General features: G+C 43.5%; 1 protein-coding gene across 4 annotated transcripts in view; it reads left to right on the forward strand.

The window, feature by feature from the left end:
- ASAP1 (ArfGAP with SH3 domain, ankyrin repeat and PH domain 1) overlaps positions 1-17,208 on the forward strand; it is a 350,653-nt gene that overhangs the window by 291,224 nt on the left and 42,221 nt on the right. For all 4 annotated transcript variants that reach the window (XM_036830057.1, XM_036830056.1, XM_036830054.1 and 1 more), the window contains 5 exons: positions 6,060-6,147; positions 8,222-8,270; positions 11,017-11,180; positions 12,556-12,689; positions 14,419-14,510. In XM_036830057.1, the coding sequence (XP_036685952.1) occupies positions 6,060-6,147; positions 8,222-8,270; positions 11,017-11,180; positions 12,556-12,689; positions 14,419-14,510 (527 nt within the window). The remainder of the gene's footprint in view (positions 1-6,059; positions 6,148-8,221; positions 8,271-11,016; positions 11,181-12,555; positions 12,690-14,418; positions 14,511-17,208) is intronic.

Here is a 17,208-nt window from a genome sequence, read left to right on the forward strand (position 1 = left end):
AATGATGAATATCTAGCACATTGGTCGGATGAGGTAACATCAGTCCCACTTCTTAATCAGGAGCCCCGATAACCTCTTTTTTTTTTTCCTGTTTACATTACAACATTGTTTAATGTTGATTCTAGAGTGGAACATACTCTCAGAAGTCGTGACAAGTTCATTACTGCAATAAGAAATTTTCAAGAAAATCTCCACTTGCAAATAGATCTTTCTTGCACATGCACACACGTTCTGCCAACTAGAAATCGGTCCTATGGTTTAAATGGTTGGGAGGTTTAAGGGAATTCCTAATCGTCATACTCTAGGATGAATTGCTTCAGTTGGGTGATCAGTTCCTTCTCCCCTGAGCTGTCTGAAGGCTCACTAAACGGATGGGGGAGCTTTAATTGTGGCCACAAGATAGTAATTTTGGAATGTGGAACAGGTGGAGAATAAGTGAGACTTCTCAGCAGGCGTATTAAGTGATCTGGAAGGGAAAGGAGGGAACTGGCCATTCCAGGGTAGGAAGAACCAGAAAGGGAAAAAGAAGAAAGATGTTTTCACTGACTCTGCAAATGTCCCGAGGGTCTGTCTGGATAGGGAAGCAGCATGATAAATGCGGAGAGCTCTGGGAAGAAACTTGTTCGAATCCCAGCTTTGCTTTTTACTTTGTGTAAAACATTGGTCAGTTTATTTTCGCCTTCCTGACCCTTGGTTTCCTCATGTGCAAAATGGGTACAGTCACTGTACCTAGCCCATAGGGGTATTGCAAGAGTGAAATAATAAAATTTATATACAATATCGAGTAGTTTAGTTGCTCAATAAACGAAAACATCTATCTTGCCCCAAAGAAACCAAAATGCTTTCCAGAAGCCAAAAGTTTTAATGTACTAAAATTTTGGAGATAAGCTCTTTCTGCAGTGCTAGGTGTTCACTGTGTACCTAACTTCTTGTCAGGGGGTTATTGTGGTTGTTGATTGTGTGCCAAACGTATGTGTCCCTCTAGGGCATGGTAGGTGTCCAAATAAATATTTGTTGAACAAAAAATTGAAATGCCTGTAAGAATCTGAACAGCAGTGTTAGCAAGCATTAGCCTAGGAAGTGCAGAGAGCTTTATTATTTTATTTTTACCTCTATCTACACAGCAGGCTCAGCCTGGCTGGGTCAGGCTTATTTCCCAAGTAATTAATGATGTTCACTTCTTGTTTGTGAAGCAGAGCAATTCAGCAGGATGATGGGGAGAAATAACTTCATTTCTGGATACTAATTCCCGTAGCAGCTGTTTTCTGCTCACAGAAATATGCCTGCGCTAACGACTTCACGCTTCCAGCAAAATCACATCACCGCAGTGCATGCTGAGCTGTCTAAGGAGAAATGTGTGGTGTTTTTTTTCTTTCGGGAGACGCAGAAACATTCGTCAGAATCGACTCATTCTGTCTGTGCACGCATTTCTGATGACTTTCCTAGCTGAACGGCATCTTCTAGTTTGGGTGGCAGAGCACTATGTCACAGGGCTAATATCTTCATCACTTCTGTGCAGGGAACATGTCCAAAGCTTCCCTAGTGGAAACATTTTCAAAAACCTGCCAATGGCTTTGCCACATGCTTGGGTGAAAATGAACTCTTCTCTGTTTAATGTTAACTGGAAAAAGCAATTTGCAAAACAGTATATACAAATTGAACCAAACCATTTTTTCTAAGAACAGACATTTCACACACACACATATCTTGTTAAAATCCGGTATTAACAATGACTGTCTCTGGGTGTGAAAGTGGGATTAACAAGTAACGTTCAGTTTCTTCTTTGCACTGTGTCTAGCTCCGAGTATTTCCTCAGTGAATATGCATTCTTCTAATGAAAAGTAAAACCTGTAAAAGGACAAGACTCAGAGTTTCAGGGAACAGAGCCAAAACAATCTTCATTTTTGAAAGGTATCATAATTGTATTTGGGGTAGAGCACTTGTAGCTTTTGAAAGATGGTGCTCAGCAGAGCCTGCAGGGGCCGCGGGCCCCTTCACTCATCGTTCAAATGCAGAGCCTGGGAGAGCCACATACCAGGTAGAGGTTACTTTGGGAATAATTTATTGAAAGTCTCTTTTTTTGCCGTATCTTGAGTCCCTGGCCCCCAGTACAATGACCCTGGCTTTAATTCAGGCCCCCATCATTGCTCATCAGTCTTACTCTCTCGGCCTCCTCCACCAGCTGTCCCCCTGGATGCAAGTGGACTGCAGACCTCCTGGGATGGGACAAGAGTCCTTAGCACCACATGCAGTGCCCTCCCTGCTTCTCCTTCCGCATCACCTACTGCCTTGTCCCTTGCATTCCCCCCAGGTGCCTGCACCTGCACCTTCTCCTCTAAGCCCTCACTCAGGGATGAGGCTGCCTCTGGAGCCTTATGGAAATCCAGCTCAGGCTCTGGGCCCCGCCGGGCACCAGGCACGTCCTAGGCCCGTGGTCGTGTCTGTTTCCTGTAGCTGCTGTGTGGCACAGACCACCTGTTCTTCATATGTGCTTAGATGTGGTAGAGACTTCATCAGTATCTTGTCCAGTGAATAAGTGAATAGGTGTTTCAAATAGGCTTCTAAAACTTCTCTTTGAATCAGTTTTGAAAGTCAAATGACCTGAGAAGATATTAAAGTAGAAGTTAATCTTTGGAACCTTTGCTCTGTTTCTAACCCTTATTCTCGGAAGGAGGTGTTCCTCCTGGGCTGGGGCTTCAGGCTGCTCCTGGGGGATTTTGTGTAGCTGTCTTTCCCATGGAAGCAGAAAGGAAGCAGGAGCGGGCCTTTGGTCCACTCAACCCTGGATTCAGCTCCAGGCTCTGCTGCTTCCTTACTAGGAGATTTTAGGGAAGTTGGTTAACCTCTCTGCGCCTCTGCTTCTTCATCTTAGTAAAAGAAACTAAAAATAGTTCCCTCACAGGTCATACATGAGATAGAATATGTAAGGCCTCTGGAATGCGTTCATTCATTTGATAAATATTTGAGCGCCTGCTGCAGAAAAATGTGTGCTCTTAGTGGGAAGAAAGATAAGAAGTAAATAGGAGTGAGAAGACCCAGGAAGAAAACACAGCAGGGTGTGAAGGGGAGGGTGGTCAGGCCAGGAACCACCCCTCTGGGGAGAGGCCTGTAGGGAGCGAGCTGGAGGCGTCCCTGGGAGGCCAGTGCCCCTCACCGCTGGCAGGGAGAGCGGCAGGTCAAGCGGCAGGAGCCGAAGTCACAAGGAGCCTGGAGGTGGTCCTTGGAGGGCCTGGCACAGCCTGGGGTTTTCATCCAAAGCGTGGTAGGAATCATCAACAGTGAGGACTCAGTAAATACATGTTTCCTTTCCTTTTTATCCTTTCTTGTACTTAAACGGTATGAAAGCAGTTCCTAAACTGTTCCACGGTGTTGTAGCCCAGGGCAAGTCATTTAGTCTCGCTATGATTTTAGTCCGTTGAACCGCCGGGAGAGATCATACCTTCTTTAATCGGTATACCTATACATTAGTACTAAGTGTCGAGAAAGGACTTTGACATTTGGGCAAGTTGTACAGACCTGGAGTCTCAGCGATGACTAGTGATTCCGAGCCTTCTGGTCCCTTGGTCCATGTACCCTGGTTCAGCATCCCGCTCCACTTCCTGGGGTTCCTGGGCTCGGTACTGGCCACATCGGCTGCTTCACCTGTCAAAAATTGTGTTCTCTGCTCTTCAGATTCACATTTGGGGTGATAGGTCCTTCGTCTCACTGGCATTTGGGGGGAGAATACTATGTACAGGCAAGACATGTCTGTGTCAAGTGAAGTTGATGTTGATGTGGCAGATGTCAGCCCAGCAGACTTGACAAGCTTCCAAGGGAATAAGTGTCACATGTCATTGTCACTGAAGTTGTGGGTCAATCATTGCAGTGACTTAAACTGTACAAAACCCTTGTCATCAGAAACTTTCTGGTAATGTACTTGGAAGTAGCCCATGCTTTGAAATGAGAGATGAATGGTGCTATTTCATTTCCCAGGATCGGTTGATACTTAACTGAATATTTTTTCCTTTTTTAAAATTTTGTCTCTGTTACTTGGTTGTGTCTGTTGGTTGTTCAGAAACAGTGGAGTCACAAACATTTGGGAAGAAAAAAGAAATCATCTAGTTAACCCTCTTTCACATTCACATGTGAATGGTGTCTCAAAAATTCTTAAGGTTTTCAAAGAGGTTTCTCTACTTAGGTTAAGAAACTTGAAACCTCTTATTATGCATAATCAACTTAAACTTGGGAAGTTCTTCCTCATGTCTGGCTCAAATCTTCGACAATTTGAGTTCTGTGCAAATGGAAAACAGCTGCAGACCTTCCCCGGTAACAACCCTTCACGTCCTTGCAGACCATGATTAAGTCACTCCTCAGCCTCTTTCCTCTGACTAAATAATGCCTTTAAACCATCTTCAAAGTTCCCGTTTTCCACTCCTTTAATCATCTGTTGATCTTCCCTAAGCTTTTCTGCATCCTCCTTTAAATGTGGATGCCAAATTGGAACATGGTATTCTACAAAGTCTCACCATTAACCAGGCTCGCTACCTTTCCAGCCTGTCAGATGTCTTTGTCGATCATATGGGAAATCCAGTGATTTTATCAACACCCAAAAAGATGAGGACTCAACAGTTTATTTTACAGTGGACCCGGCCAAGGTTTGTGGTTGCAGCTGCTGGTTTTGGATACGGGGGCCTTTAGCAACCCCTACGCCAGGTCTATTCTAAGAAAACGTTTCAGGCCCACAACCTTCTGCCTCCCCATCCTGGGTTTGGCAATCAGTCTGTAGTACAGAAATCCTTTCCCGAGCCCTGGTTCCTCTTAGGCAAAACCGTCCTGTACAGGACTTTACTTCTGGTTTCCATGTCTAAGTCACATGTACATGCAAAGAATATGAAATCCCTGGGGGTCTCTCACTTCCTCCCCCCAGAGAGCTTGCTTTGGAACAGATAGACTCAGGACAAAACGTGTTGCTTTCTGTGTCTAATCTTGAAACCACAGAGGAGGATCTCAGAAGTTGTCCAGAAAGCACAGGAAGGTAAACGGAAATGAAGTGTCTGGTGCCCATTATTGAGAATGAGAGGCTCAGCATGTGTCGTTGAAATATTCTTGATCATAAGCCACTGATGGGACCTATCTCTACCCTCTCCCCCTCTGCTTTCCCTAAAGACTTAAGTTGGATGGGTGGAAGTGCTCCTGGCATGGAGATTTTCAGAATCATGACTGTCAGCTGGGGTAGGCATGCAGGCCTGACTAAAGAGTTCATTGCTTATTTCTGCAGACTTCTGTTCAAACAAAGCCCAGCCCAGGCACTCAGGCACTTCACTCCTTGGTCAGCTCCTTCCGGAAGCTGGCATTCACCATTGGCCAGCCTGTGATCTTGGACACATGTGGGCAGGAGGGCAAGAAAGAGTTTTGACCAGAATGATTATGTGGCGAGACTCCTTTTAAGTAAAGCCTACATTAGCATGACTATTTAGATACTGCAGGCTCTGTGTGAATTATACGTGTGACCAAGAGATTTGCTGGAAAGTGATGGGAAATCCTCATCATCTTTCCCTCTCTCCAGATTTTGGGGCTCGTTAAGCAATGTCTCATCGGTAGTAGTTGTACTTTTGGGAGAAGTAATGTGAATTTCGTGTTGTAACCAAAATTTGTGGATGCCTGAGACATTGGGTTTGGGGTGATTGGTTACTGGGGTCATTTTGAGTGAATGAAGGAAATACACTCAGCTACATTTCACAGGAAGATGCAGTAATGAAAAGTGCCACCTCTTTGAGCTTGTGTATGTGTAGGTTCCAGAAAGGCACATTTCCATGGGTCATACCCACTCTTCATTGAAAGTGAGATGGATTATCTCGATTCCATTCTGATTAGTCACCAGGATGTTTATACACAGTTAAAAGACATTTAGTAGGCCACCTAACATTTTTTTTCCTTCTTTAACGAGGTTCAGAATTCTGATGGGGTGAATTAGAACTTATCAAATCTATCATGACCCTACACACCTGCCCCACGGGGCCCTGGGCCTGTGGGGAACAGCTAGTGCTGCCCGTAACTTCTCCCTTTCGTCTTGTGTCCAGTCTAACAGGCAACCCGCCAAGCTGAACCTTCTCACCTGTCAGGTGAAACCAAATGCCGAGGACAAGAAGTCTTTTGACCTGATATCACGTGAGTCCTTTTTCTCCGAGTCAGTTATTGTGGATTCTGCCACCAGCCTATTCCCGTTCTCTGGGTTGGAAACCGCAGCTTTCCCAAGCAGGGCTCCTTGCTGTACTACACACACAGCTCTGAGAAGAGCCCTGGGCCTCTCTGCACGGAGCCCACCTGCAGGTGGGAAGGCATAACCGTGTCAGATCTGACTGCAGTGGAGTAGAATCTAGATTTGTGCAGTAAACCAGACCAGTTCTTGGCCACAAGTACACAGCTTTATCCCCCTGGAAGGATTTTTGTAAGCACACTCCCATTTCTCTCCTACATCTGCTGAATCAGTCTTTGGTGTGAGGCCCAGACACAGGTGTTTTTTCAGAAGTCCCCGGGTGATTCCAACATGTACCTGTGGTTGAGATGCGCAGACGTAGACTTGACAACACAGGTGTGCCACTGTGTCTGTCCAGCTGATTTGCCCAGCTGCAGAATCAAGCCCTGAAAGGAAAAACCATTTCCTTGCTTCCAGGCAGAACTGCCTTCTGACTTCATGAATCAGTGACACTGTGCTCTGTCACTGTCTTATTCCGCGGGTCAGAGTATGTTTTTCTCATGTTATGAGGTTGCGCAGTGACCCACCCACCCCCCAACTGATGGCCTGTATTCTCACAGTCTTCAGAGTGAGGGGAGATTGTTTTCCTCCAGTCTGGCTCCCTGTGCTTTCACTGGTCCCATGGGTGTTCGCGGTAGCTGCGGGGACATCTCTTTGTAAAGGAAGAGGATGGCAGTGCTGATAAAGTGACTCACAAATATTCTGAAATCCTCCAGCACTGAGCTTCGGTGTTCATCCTTCTCTGTAGAGCCCCACAGGACAGGCCAACCAACAGCCTATGATCTATGTGTAGAGCACAAAAATACTTTCCTGTCCCTTGAAATCCTTCTGATGTAGTCCTGAGAATGGAAAAAGCAGTCCCAGCCCAAAAGATGGACTCAGTTGTGAGACTCTGAGTAGAGTCTAAGCTGGATTCTACAGCACCTACTGAAGTTCAGATTCCCCATGATTTTTATGACCGTGAGATTTCTTGGCTTACTGATGAGAAAGAAATACGAAAAGTTGGAATTATACTATGACTTCAAAAGTTAAGAACCCCTCAATTTGAGAATCCATAGGTTATTAATAATAATTATTGAATGTCTAATATGTGCCAGGTGCTTTATAAACATGGGCAAACCTCTCAAAAGCCCTGTCAGTTTCCTGTTTCGCAGAAGAAAAACCTGAGACTCAGAGGTTCAGCAACTTACACAAGGTCTCAGTGGTAAAGCAGGGATTCAGCCGAGGCGCTTGGGCTCTACTACCTGTGGCGTGTTCCTCTCTCTCAGGGAGATGGGGAGGGGGGCCTACCCTGGAGCAGTCACGTAGTGAGTGACTGGCTAGTAAGTAAAGGTGGTAAGTCAGTGGTAGTTTGACCTCAGTATGTAGAAACATTCTAGCAGATCCCACATTTTAAGGAAGAGCTTCCCTCATGTACACCTGCCCAAACTATCCAAGTTAAGCTGCCCTCTCCTTACCTGGGTCGCAGCTTGAGGATGATCCTCCAGCAAGGCTTGAGCCCTTCTTCCCTGAAGCCTGATTCAACCAGAGAGGAACCTGGGGCAGGATGTGCCTGCTTGTCAGGGCTGCCCTGCGAGTTATTTATCGTTTCTGGAAAGGAATTTTTTAAAAAGAAAAGCCAGTGAAAGGCAAACTGAAAAGGGAAAGTAGAATACTGAGTTCGCTGGTAGCACTCTCCGATTTGTCACCGAGATCCACCTGACCAGGTAGGGACCCGTCCCCCTTCCCACTTGTTTTTCAAAAGAAGTGCTAGGCATTCACGTGGTGTTCGCAGTTATTTTGTTGTATTCTTGTTGCCCTTCAGAAAAATAATATTGACAAAGTGAATCGTGTAACTGCTAAAACAAAATGTTGCAAAAATAAAATTATATTAAAATCCTGCTTTTAATGTGTTCCCCACCCCGCAGGAACTTTCAAAATTTGCATTAATACCTAAGGTATTCTGCTTTCTAAGGTTTTGCTTTTTTCTCTTTTTTTGTATTTTAGATAATAGGACGTATCACTTTCAGGCAGAAGATGAGCAGGATTATGTAGCGTAAGTAGCTCTGAAATAACAGCACGATGCCTTAAATTGAAGAAGCATCTCTCTGTCCTGTACAGTATACCTTTAAGTTTTCTTTTTTTTACTGAGAATCCTGGTGGTTATTTCTCACCTCTGGGCCTTCACATGTGTCTCTCCTCTCTGTCTAGGGTGCTCAGTAAACTCAGGTGCCCCCTGCAAGGTTCTGCTCAAGTCACACCACCCTGGGGGTTTTGCTCCCTCCCTCCTGCCCCGCACCCACTTCACACCCCTCTGGATCCCCTGGCTCAGCCCAAGCCCTCTGGAGACTTAGAGCTTCTTGAGGGCAAGGACTGTGCCTTCTTCATTTCTAATCCCATCATATGCATTTGGGAGGGGTTTATTCAGTGTTCAAGTAATTCATACTTGGTGGAGTGGAATGGCTACCTTCTGCCTTCTCTCTGGGTGCTGGTGGTAGTGATGGGGGGGACTTGGTTTTGATGAAGACGTCCTGGCATCCTGCACGGAAAGATGTTTATTTTCCTCCAAGTTACACGGAGGAATTTTCACTGCCTCATTGAGTTGTTTTCTCATGTGAAAGTGTCCAGTGAATTGAACAGAGAAATCCTTTCTCATCTCACTGTGGAAGGAGGCAGGTACAACAGAAGAGCAGATGCATGTTTAAAGGCAGGCAGACTTGACTTCTAGTCTTTGTGACCTTGGAAAGATCATCCCGCCTCGGCCTTCTTGTCAGAAAGATGGGTTCTAGCCCTCGCTTGCAGGATTTTGAGACTTGAGGTAAAATGTGTAAAGCTTCTCATACAGTGCCAGTTTTTTTTTTTTTACTCCTATAAACTCAAAGTGACTTTTAAAGTATTAAAACACCGTTATGCACTATTTTATTTCTTAATACTTTTTTTGTATGCCTGTTACTTTAAAATAATTTTAAAGCTTTTTGAAGAATTTTCAGAAATAGTTGCTTTGATTCTTGACCCTTTTGAAATGTAGCCATTTCACCAAATTTGAATTATTCCTCCAGAAAATGAATTGTCCTTTAAATATGTATTTTCAGATTATCATGGCAAACTTTTTTAATTTCTTTCTTTGTCAGGAGTTTTCAAATAAAGAGGCAAATGTGGCATAAGAGAAGGAAGTCTGGAAAAAGGGTGTCAACAGAACTGTTTTCTTTTCGCAGTCTGACACCAGTCCCGCTCTAGGGCCTTGGGCAAGTCACTGAATCTCTCTAGGCTTCTGTTTCTTTAAAGCATTATAAACACTAACTCAGAGGCTTGTTGGCGGATTATATTTCAAAAATTACAAGTACGTGGCACATAGTAGATACTGGTAATATCAGATAGCCTAAATCTCAAAATGCCTAAGGAAAGCAAAATAGAGGCTTCTGCAGTCAAGTGAAAACTCCAGCATCATCAATGCTGCTGCTGATAAATGCACAGTGATCTGCCCCGTGGAACCCAGATTCTTGACTTGTTTTTAACAGAACAATTTCTAGTTTCTAACTTGAGACTAATGATAGAAAAAATATTATTTAACTTAAAAGGTATTAAATGCCCACCCCATCCCCTCCATTCCTGAACAGTTGTTGGGTTTTCTGCTTCATAGCAGATCCTTTTTCTCACAACAGTGAGGGTGAGCGCCACCTAGAGTCAAAGGTATGGCTTGCAGTTCACCTATTCCAGGTATCAATACTTTGCTTTGGTTTTTAATTCTCATTGCTGTCTCTATTACTTATTCAAATGAAATGAAAAACATTTCTAAACCACCATTTGTTCTCATTTTTTTGTTGTTTTTCATTTTCTTCTAAAAAAGTTAATTTGGCTTTTGTTCCTCATTCATGAAAGTAATATAACTCATAGATTCAAACAATTACAGAAAAAGAGTCAAGCGTTCCATCTATCTGTTTTTTTCTACAAAAAATCACTCAGAGACAACCAGTATTTTGGTGAATTTCTTTCTATCCCTTTTTTCCCCAAACAAAATATATAATTCACAAATACATTTAAATTTGAGATTATGTCATATGACAGTTTTTTTCCTGTTTATTTCACAAAGCAATATATTGTGATCATTCCCCCAGAGTCATCCAAAAATTAGTTGGAAACTTAAATTTCAATACCTGGTTAACTAGTCCACTTTGTGGTTATTTCAGGTTTTGTCAGTCAACCCCTGTTATTGGGTATTTAGGTTGTTTTATGCATAGATTAGTAGCAAAGGGTTATTCTGTTGGGTACATATTGTGGTCATGCTGTACATATATTTTAATAGCCTGCACTTTTCATTTCATAAAATAAACATCATGTTTCCATTGTTAATGTACCTTTTTCATAAGCATGAATCTTCATGGAAAATGAAATACCCCTTCACTTTCACTTTTAAGTGCCCCCGCTGACAAGGACTCCCAGAAAACAATGCCTTTTGCTAAACTCTCTTTCCTGCTTCCTATTCCTTTCTGACCTGTTCTTCTCATCCTTGCACTAGGTTGGTCCCACTCTGAGTCCTCTTCGTTCTGACGTTCCCTTTATATTCTGTCTCCGTGGAAATGCAGGCGCCTATGTATTCGCGCAGCCCTTGGTTATTGATATTCACCCTCTCATCTGTTCCTCTCATCTCCTAGCTCTCTCCTGTGTGTTGTTTTCCATTCTTTGTATTGCTATGGGGAGGTCTCTTTTGCCAATTCTGCATGAAAACAGATTCTTTTGCAGGGGAAGGAGAATGCAATGGCCAACCAGGCTCTTATGTTTTCTCCTCCTGTTTCTGACAACAGGTGGATATCAGTGCTGACGAACAGCAAAGAAGAGGCCCTCACCATGGCCTTCCGTGGAGAGCAGAGCACGGGGGAGAACAGCCTGGAGGACCTGACGAAAGCCATCATTGAGGACGTCCAGCGGCTCCCAGGCAATGATGTCTGCTGTGACTGTGGCTCGTCAGGTATTTGCCCCCAGACTTGAGCCGCTTGTTAAACATTCCTTCTCTTCCTGTAGAATATAAATGAGCAAGTTATTTAAATGCCTTAATCTCCTTGTGGACACAGACACATGTATGCCCAGCTTGAATGGTCCCACCTCTGAGTGCTTTCACCCCTTCCGTTTGCTCTACCTGGGAAGCTCTCACCTGCTCTCCCTAAATGGCACCTGCCAAAATGCCACCTTTCCCGTAAGGTCCAGTTGAATGGACAGTAAGGGGAGAGCACTGGACATGGAGTCCATCATCCTGGTTTTGAATCACCCGCCTGCTTCTCAGACCCTGGATGACCTCATACCAAGTCCCTTTACTATTCTGATCTTCAGTTTCCTCATCCTGAAAGTGGAATAACAAACCTCAGCTGTTATGAGGGCTTAGTGAAATGGCGTATATGACATTGGCTGGCACACGGTACCTTTCTTTCCGTTCAGTAAAACCTCCCCAACCTCACACTGGTGTCCCCTTGCTCCAAATTTCTGTTCTCAAATGGCATCTGTGTTACTTAGGTATTGACAGTAGCTAACGTTTATCGAATGCTTACGTTATAATAAGGATTGTGATATTTGTTTTGCTGGTCTTTACGTACTGAATCCTCACAGAATCTCTCTGAGCAAGATAACTAATATTATCCCCATCTCACAGACGAGAAAACTGGGGGAATCAGAGAAGTTGAGTGACTTGCCTGAGGTCACACATCTAGTTGGGGTCAGAATGTCATGCAAACCTATCCTTAAGCATTATGATCTACTTTTTAATTGTTTTACTAGTGCAGATGGGCTCCTGTATACAACAGGCCATAAGCACCTCAGAGGCAAGTCTCACATCTTCTGCTTTTGTGTACGTGTGTGATAGTGACTGACACAGTGTCAGGATATGGCAGAGGAGGCTGTGCTCTGGGGCCCTTGGGGGTTGTAGAAAAAGCTATCTTATTACCAAGAGGTACTTGTGGAGAAGGCATAACCACGATGATGGGTTAAGGTGAGTTGTAGCGTGGAGGTTAACGATGGCTGTAGAACCCAGTCCGTTGTGAGCTGTACTTAGAAGGCCTTTAATCTACCACTGTCAGGGTGTTTCCTCGGCCTCCTGTGCAAAGTCTTTCTCACATTTTCACAAAAATATTTTCAATTCAGTATTGAAGGAATAGTTTTAAAATTTGTCTTAAAATTTGCTCTCTAACAAGCTATTAGTTTTTATAATAGCCCCTAAGCTAAACTGCAAGCACCCATTTCTTCCATTTAAATTTTTCCCTTATAGTTTTTAACAAATTTTACTACTGTTTTAGCTTCCTCTGTAGTTGGCACACTAAAAATTAGATATCTTGTCTTCAAAATCCTTTCCACAGAACCCACCTGGCTTTCAACCAACTTGGGGATTTTGACCTGTATAGAATGTTCCGGCATCCATAGGGAAATGGGGGTTCATATTTCTCGCATTCAGTCTTTGGAACTAGACAAATTAGGAACTTCTGAACTCTTGGTAAGTAGTGACCTGTCATGAATATATTTAATATATTGCTTTGGGGGTTTTTGTTTCTGCTGAGTACAAAGAATTCTAGTTCCTGAATTTAATGAATTTACATAAGTATTTAAAATGTAAATTTTGTGGTATGTAACGTTGACTGTTTCTATTTCCTGATTGAAGAACTGGCGAATCATACATTTCTATAATTAGCTCCACTAAATGGCTCTTTTCTTCTAGGATAGGCTTTTTCAAAGCTGCTTTTTTTCTTTTGGAATAGTTTTTATATGATTCACTGTCATAGCAGTAAAGGGAGTTAGATGTTGAACTCACATGTTCACTTTATCTAGTGGCTTATGTTGTTAAAGATAATGACCAAAGAGTTTTTCTCTATTTTTACTGTTTGTAAGTTTGTAACAGTACACATGAATTGAGAGTGGCCTGTTAGCTACTGTCATAAACCAACCACTCCTTAACCCATAACTTCTTTAGGTAGTCAGGGAAAAACTTGTGTGCCATTATGGTGTATAGCTTTATAATATGGAAAGGGGGCCCTCATCAGGTCCAAGTTAAACTGGTCCCACGGTTCACCAAATGAAGGAAGGAAAGGCCCACTTGGCATCTCCTATAATACCTTGTGGCCATCAGTCCTGTCTTGCATAACTGGAACCCTGGTGCCTGTGAGAGAGTCCTTCTGCTAAGGGTGAAAGGGTTTGAAGTAAAGTAGGGCTTCTTCTCACACAGGAGGCTCTTGATCAGGACCTGAGTGTGCCTGGGGCTCAAAAAATCTGAAAGCCTAACTTATCACTAGCCTTGCCTGGAGCAAAGTACCCCAGAGTCAGGGCAGTCAGTCACCCAGCCAGCAGCCTTTGTCATCTGAGCACCCATTAAGCAATGATGGTCTGTCTTGTGTTGCATGAGCCCCTTGATTTAGAAAGTATCATACTGATACACGGCTCCCTATTCACTTCAGGATCATAGAGAAGAGGCTCAGACCTAATACCTGAAACATTCTTCTTTAGTATGAAAACGGTGTCAGTCCATCGTAAACACTTAACTATGTGATAAATCCAAGAGACCTGATCACATGAATGTTTCATAAACTTCACATCAATCCCCAAATTATCTCAATGACCAAAAGCCTTTCAGGACAAATTTTCTTGGAAGGGTCTTGAAGCCAGAAGCAAAATGGTTCCTGGGGCCTCTTCATTAATTGCCTACAGCATCTTAATTGGTACCCCAAATACAAAGGAATCCTACATTCTTTTCTGTCCGATAACAGTAAATCTGCTTTATCTAAAAATGAGTTGTGGTGGTAATTGAAAAGCTATTGCTGTTCATTAAGCATTTAACCTAGATTCATATTTGGAATCTGCTGTCTAATATCATATAGTGTTATAGTGTGTGTGTGTATGTGTATGTGTAGGACCACATCCTATTCTAGTCTAACATTTATCACATTATGTTTGTGAAAATTATTAGTTTTCTTATCCACGGTTCCACTAGTCCATTAGCTCCTATAGCAGGGAACATGGTTTACCCATCTCTGTATTTCCAGCACTCGGAAGTTCAGTGCCTGGCACCGAGTACGTGCTCAGTAAGTTATCTGTTGACCAGATGGATGGGCAGTTTGTATTTTGAGTCACATGAGGGAAAATTCGTATTCAGAAATCTCAAAAGCAAGTAATAGGAAACTTTTAAACTAGTAGTAAGGAGTTTGCTATATTGTGTTTTGTTTATGTTACAGCTGGCCAAGAATGTAGGAAACAATAGTTTTAATGATATTATGGAAGCAAATTTACCCAGCCCCTCACCAAAACCCACCCCTTCAAGTGATATGTAAGTACTTCTAATACAATGAATTCTTTACTGTTCTATAATTGTTCTTCTACTCTCCCCAAAACTTCTCAGTGGTTGTAGTATTTTTTTTCCCCAGAGGAAATTTCATTACGAGGAAAAAGCAGAGAAAAGTAAAGTGTTTGAAACATATTTCTGGAATGACCCGATTATTTTCATCATCACCTTTCCCTAGGTAGTTGCAGCTGCTCTGTGGAGGATAAATCTTCGTAAGGACAATTATCTCTTAATCCTCACATGTTGTGATAAATAAGAGACATACAAAAGCAACGGGAGATTCCTGTCAGATTGGCAAAAAGCCAAACGCTTAACAGCCCACTCAGCCAGACTGTGGGGAAACAGACATCTCCTCTCCTGTGTTGTTGGTGGGAGTACAAATGGTACACTCTCCATAAGGGGCAAATTAGCCATATTCATCACGATTATAGATTTATTTACCCTGGCTCAGCAACCCCACTTCTGGGAAGTTCTTCCTGTTCTGTAATGGAAAAGGATTAGGAACAAAGCAAGTGTCTACCTACAGATACAGGATGAAATATTCTGTGGTATGACCACACAGCAGAACCCCTTGGAGATGTAAACAGGAATAGGAAGCTTCTTCTGTCCTGATCTGGGATGATCTCCAGGATTACTGTCAAGTGAAAACATCAAGGTGCAGTGCAGTGTTCACGGCACGCTGCCTTTGGGGCAGGGAAGGGTGGAGGGCATGGGAACAAGTGCACAGAGGCCCCCACACCCCCGACCCAGGCACACTGTCCAAACTCAGGAGCCAGATTTTGGGTACTTCTACTGATTAATCCCTCACTGTGAACTCTCGCTACTCAATATCTGGACTCAGACACCAAATAGATTTGGACAGTGAAGAACACACATAAACATATATATTTATTTAAACTTGGGTTTGCTTGAAGAAACACTGGCAAATACCCAGGAAACTAATGAAAGCGCTTCCTCCGGGGTGGGCGTAGGACCCCCTCAGTAAACACTTCTTGATATCATTTTTATTGTTGAGTCATGTGAATCTTTAAGCGTATTCAAAAAGGTTTACATTGAATTTACACTTTAAAATGTTAAATCCTGGGGATAAATAGGAGAAAAGAGATTTAATTCCGACTCGAGTGATCAGGGAAGCCTTTGTGAAGTAGACGCCAGCCGAAATGTTATGCCAGCCCCTCCTGGGTGGTTGATTATTCAGGCACCAAATTTGCAAAGCACTTTATGGGGCACATTCGAGGAACATGTTTTCTTCATCCTGAAATCACAAAATTCGATCTCCCAGAGGCCTCTTGGTATTTGTCTTTTCTTGAATTTGACAAATGCATATTGTACGTTTAGTCTGTGCCTCATATTATGTCAGATGCTGGGGAAATGTCAAAACACAAACTAGATATAAACCCTGTCCTCGTGACACCTAGAGCCTAGAGAGGAAGCTAGGTGTCAACCAAGAAATTAAACAGTGATATCATTTAGTCATAGTTGTGGTAAGTGTCACAGAAGAAAAGTTAGGGATGTTGGGGGCCTATATTGAATATAATATCCTAAGCTAATCTGGGGGGGCGTCTGACTTAACAGCAACCTTCAAGCATCGTCCTAGCACAAACACTGCTTGGATGTCTTTTTCACACTAATGAGCTCAAATTACACTGAGAACTAGGGCTTTCCGAAGCTAGTTTGATCATAAAACACCTGCAAACAAATGTGATCCGGGGTTACTTCACAAATGTGGTAACAGTAAGTGCTCAAGCGCACACACGGCCCAGTCTTGCCCACACCAGTGGTTTTGAAGTGTTTACGTGACCCAAACCCCGAAGGCATTTCTTTAGGATAAATCTCATAACAGCGTGGGTTTTGGTTTCCTGCGTTTCACGTGGGAGACAGCATCAGCACTGCCCCGTCAGCTCTGTGGCCTCCGTCAGACCTTCCCCTTCAAAGAGCTCATGATTCTCCAAATCTCTAACGTAGCCGCTGTTACCAGACTCCGGGAGTTCAGATCCACTTCCTAAACTGTGATCTTGAGCAAGTAGCTTTGACTGTCCGAGCCTCAGTTTCCTCATCTTCAAAGTGTGTCAACTCCCTAGGGCGTGGGGAGGACTAATGAGAAGAGCTTAGAGCAGCTGTGGGCATGTAGTGAGTATTTACTGCTGCTGTCATCATTATTGTTGTTATTCTCTCATTTGGGCACAGCCGAGAGGAATGGAGTGAATCTCCTGTAACATGATTAAATCACTCACATACTTGATTAAGCAGCTTCTATGTTCCAGGCACACTTTCAAGTGCTGAAGATACAGTCAGTAGTGAACAAGGCAGCTCCCGTCCCGCTAACGTTCTGACTGGGGAGAGGAAAACACAGGGAATGAGAAAGTCAATAACCTCAGTTCACATGGTAGTTGGTGTCAGCAGGAAAACATAACAGGGTGAGGGGTTGACGTGTAGGGGGTCAGGGAGCATCTGAGGACCCGACATTTGAGTTGAGAACTAGAGGGTATGATGGGCAGGTGTGAGCAAGCAGGCAAAGCAGGTGGACAGTTAAGTGTTGCTGCCCTGAAGTGGGGGGACAGGCTTGGCGTGTTCACGTGATAACAAGGAGGCAGGTGAGGCTGCAGGGAACTGAGCCAGGGGAGTGCTGGGCGATGCCACAGAGATGGGGCCAGACACGTAGGGCTCTGCAGGTCGTGGAATG

Source organism: Balaenoptera musculus, chromosome 17, assembly GCF_009873245.2.
Source record: "Balaenoptera musculus isolate JJ_BM4_2016_0621 chromosome 17, mBalMus1.pri.v3, whole genome shotgun sequence".
NCBI classification, from domain to species: Eukaryota; Metazoa; Chordata; class Mammalia; order Artiodactyla; family Balaenopteridae; genus Balaenoptera; species Balaenoptera musculus.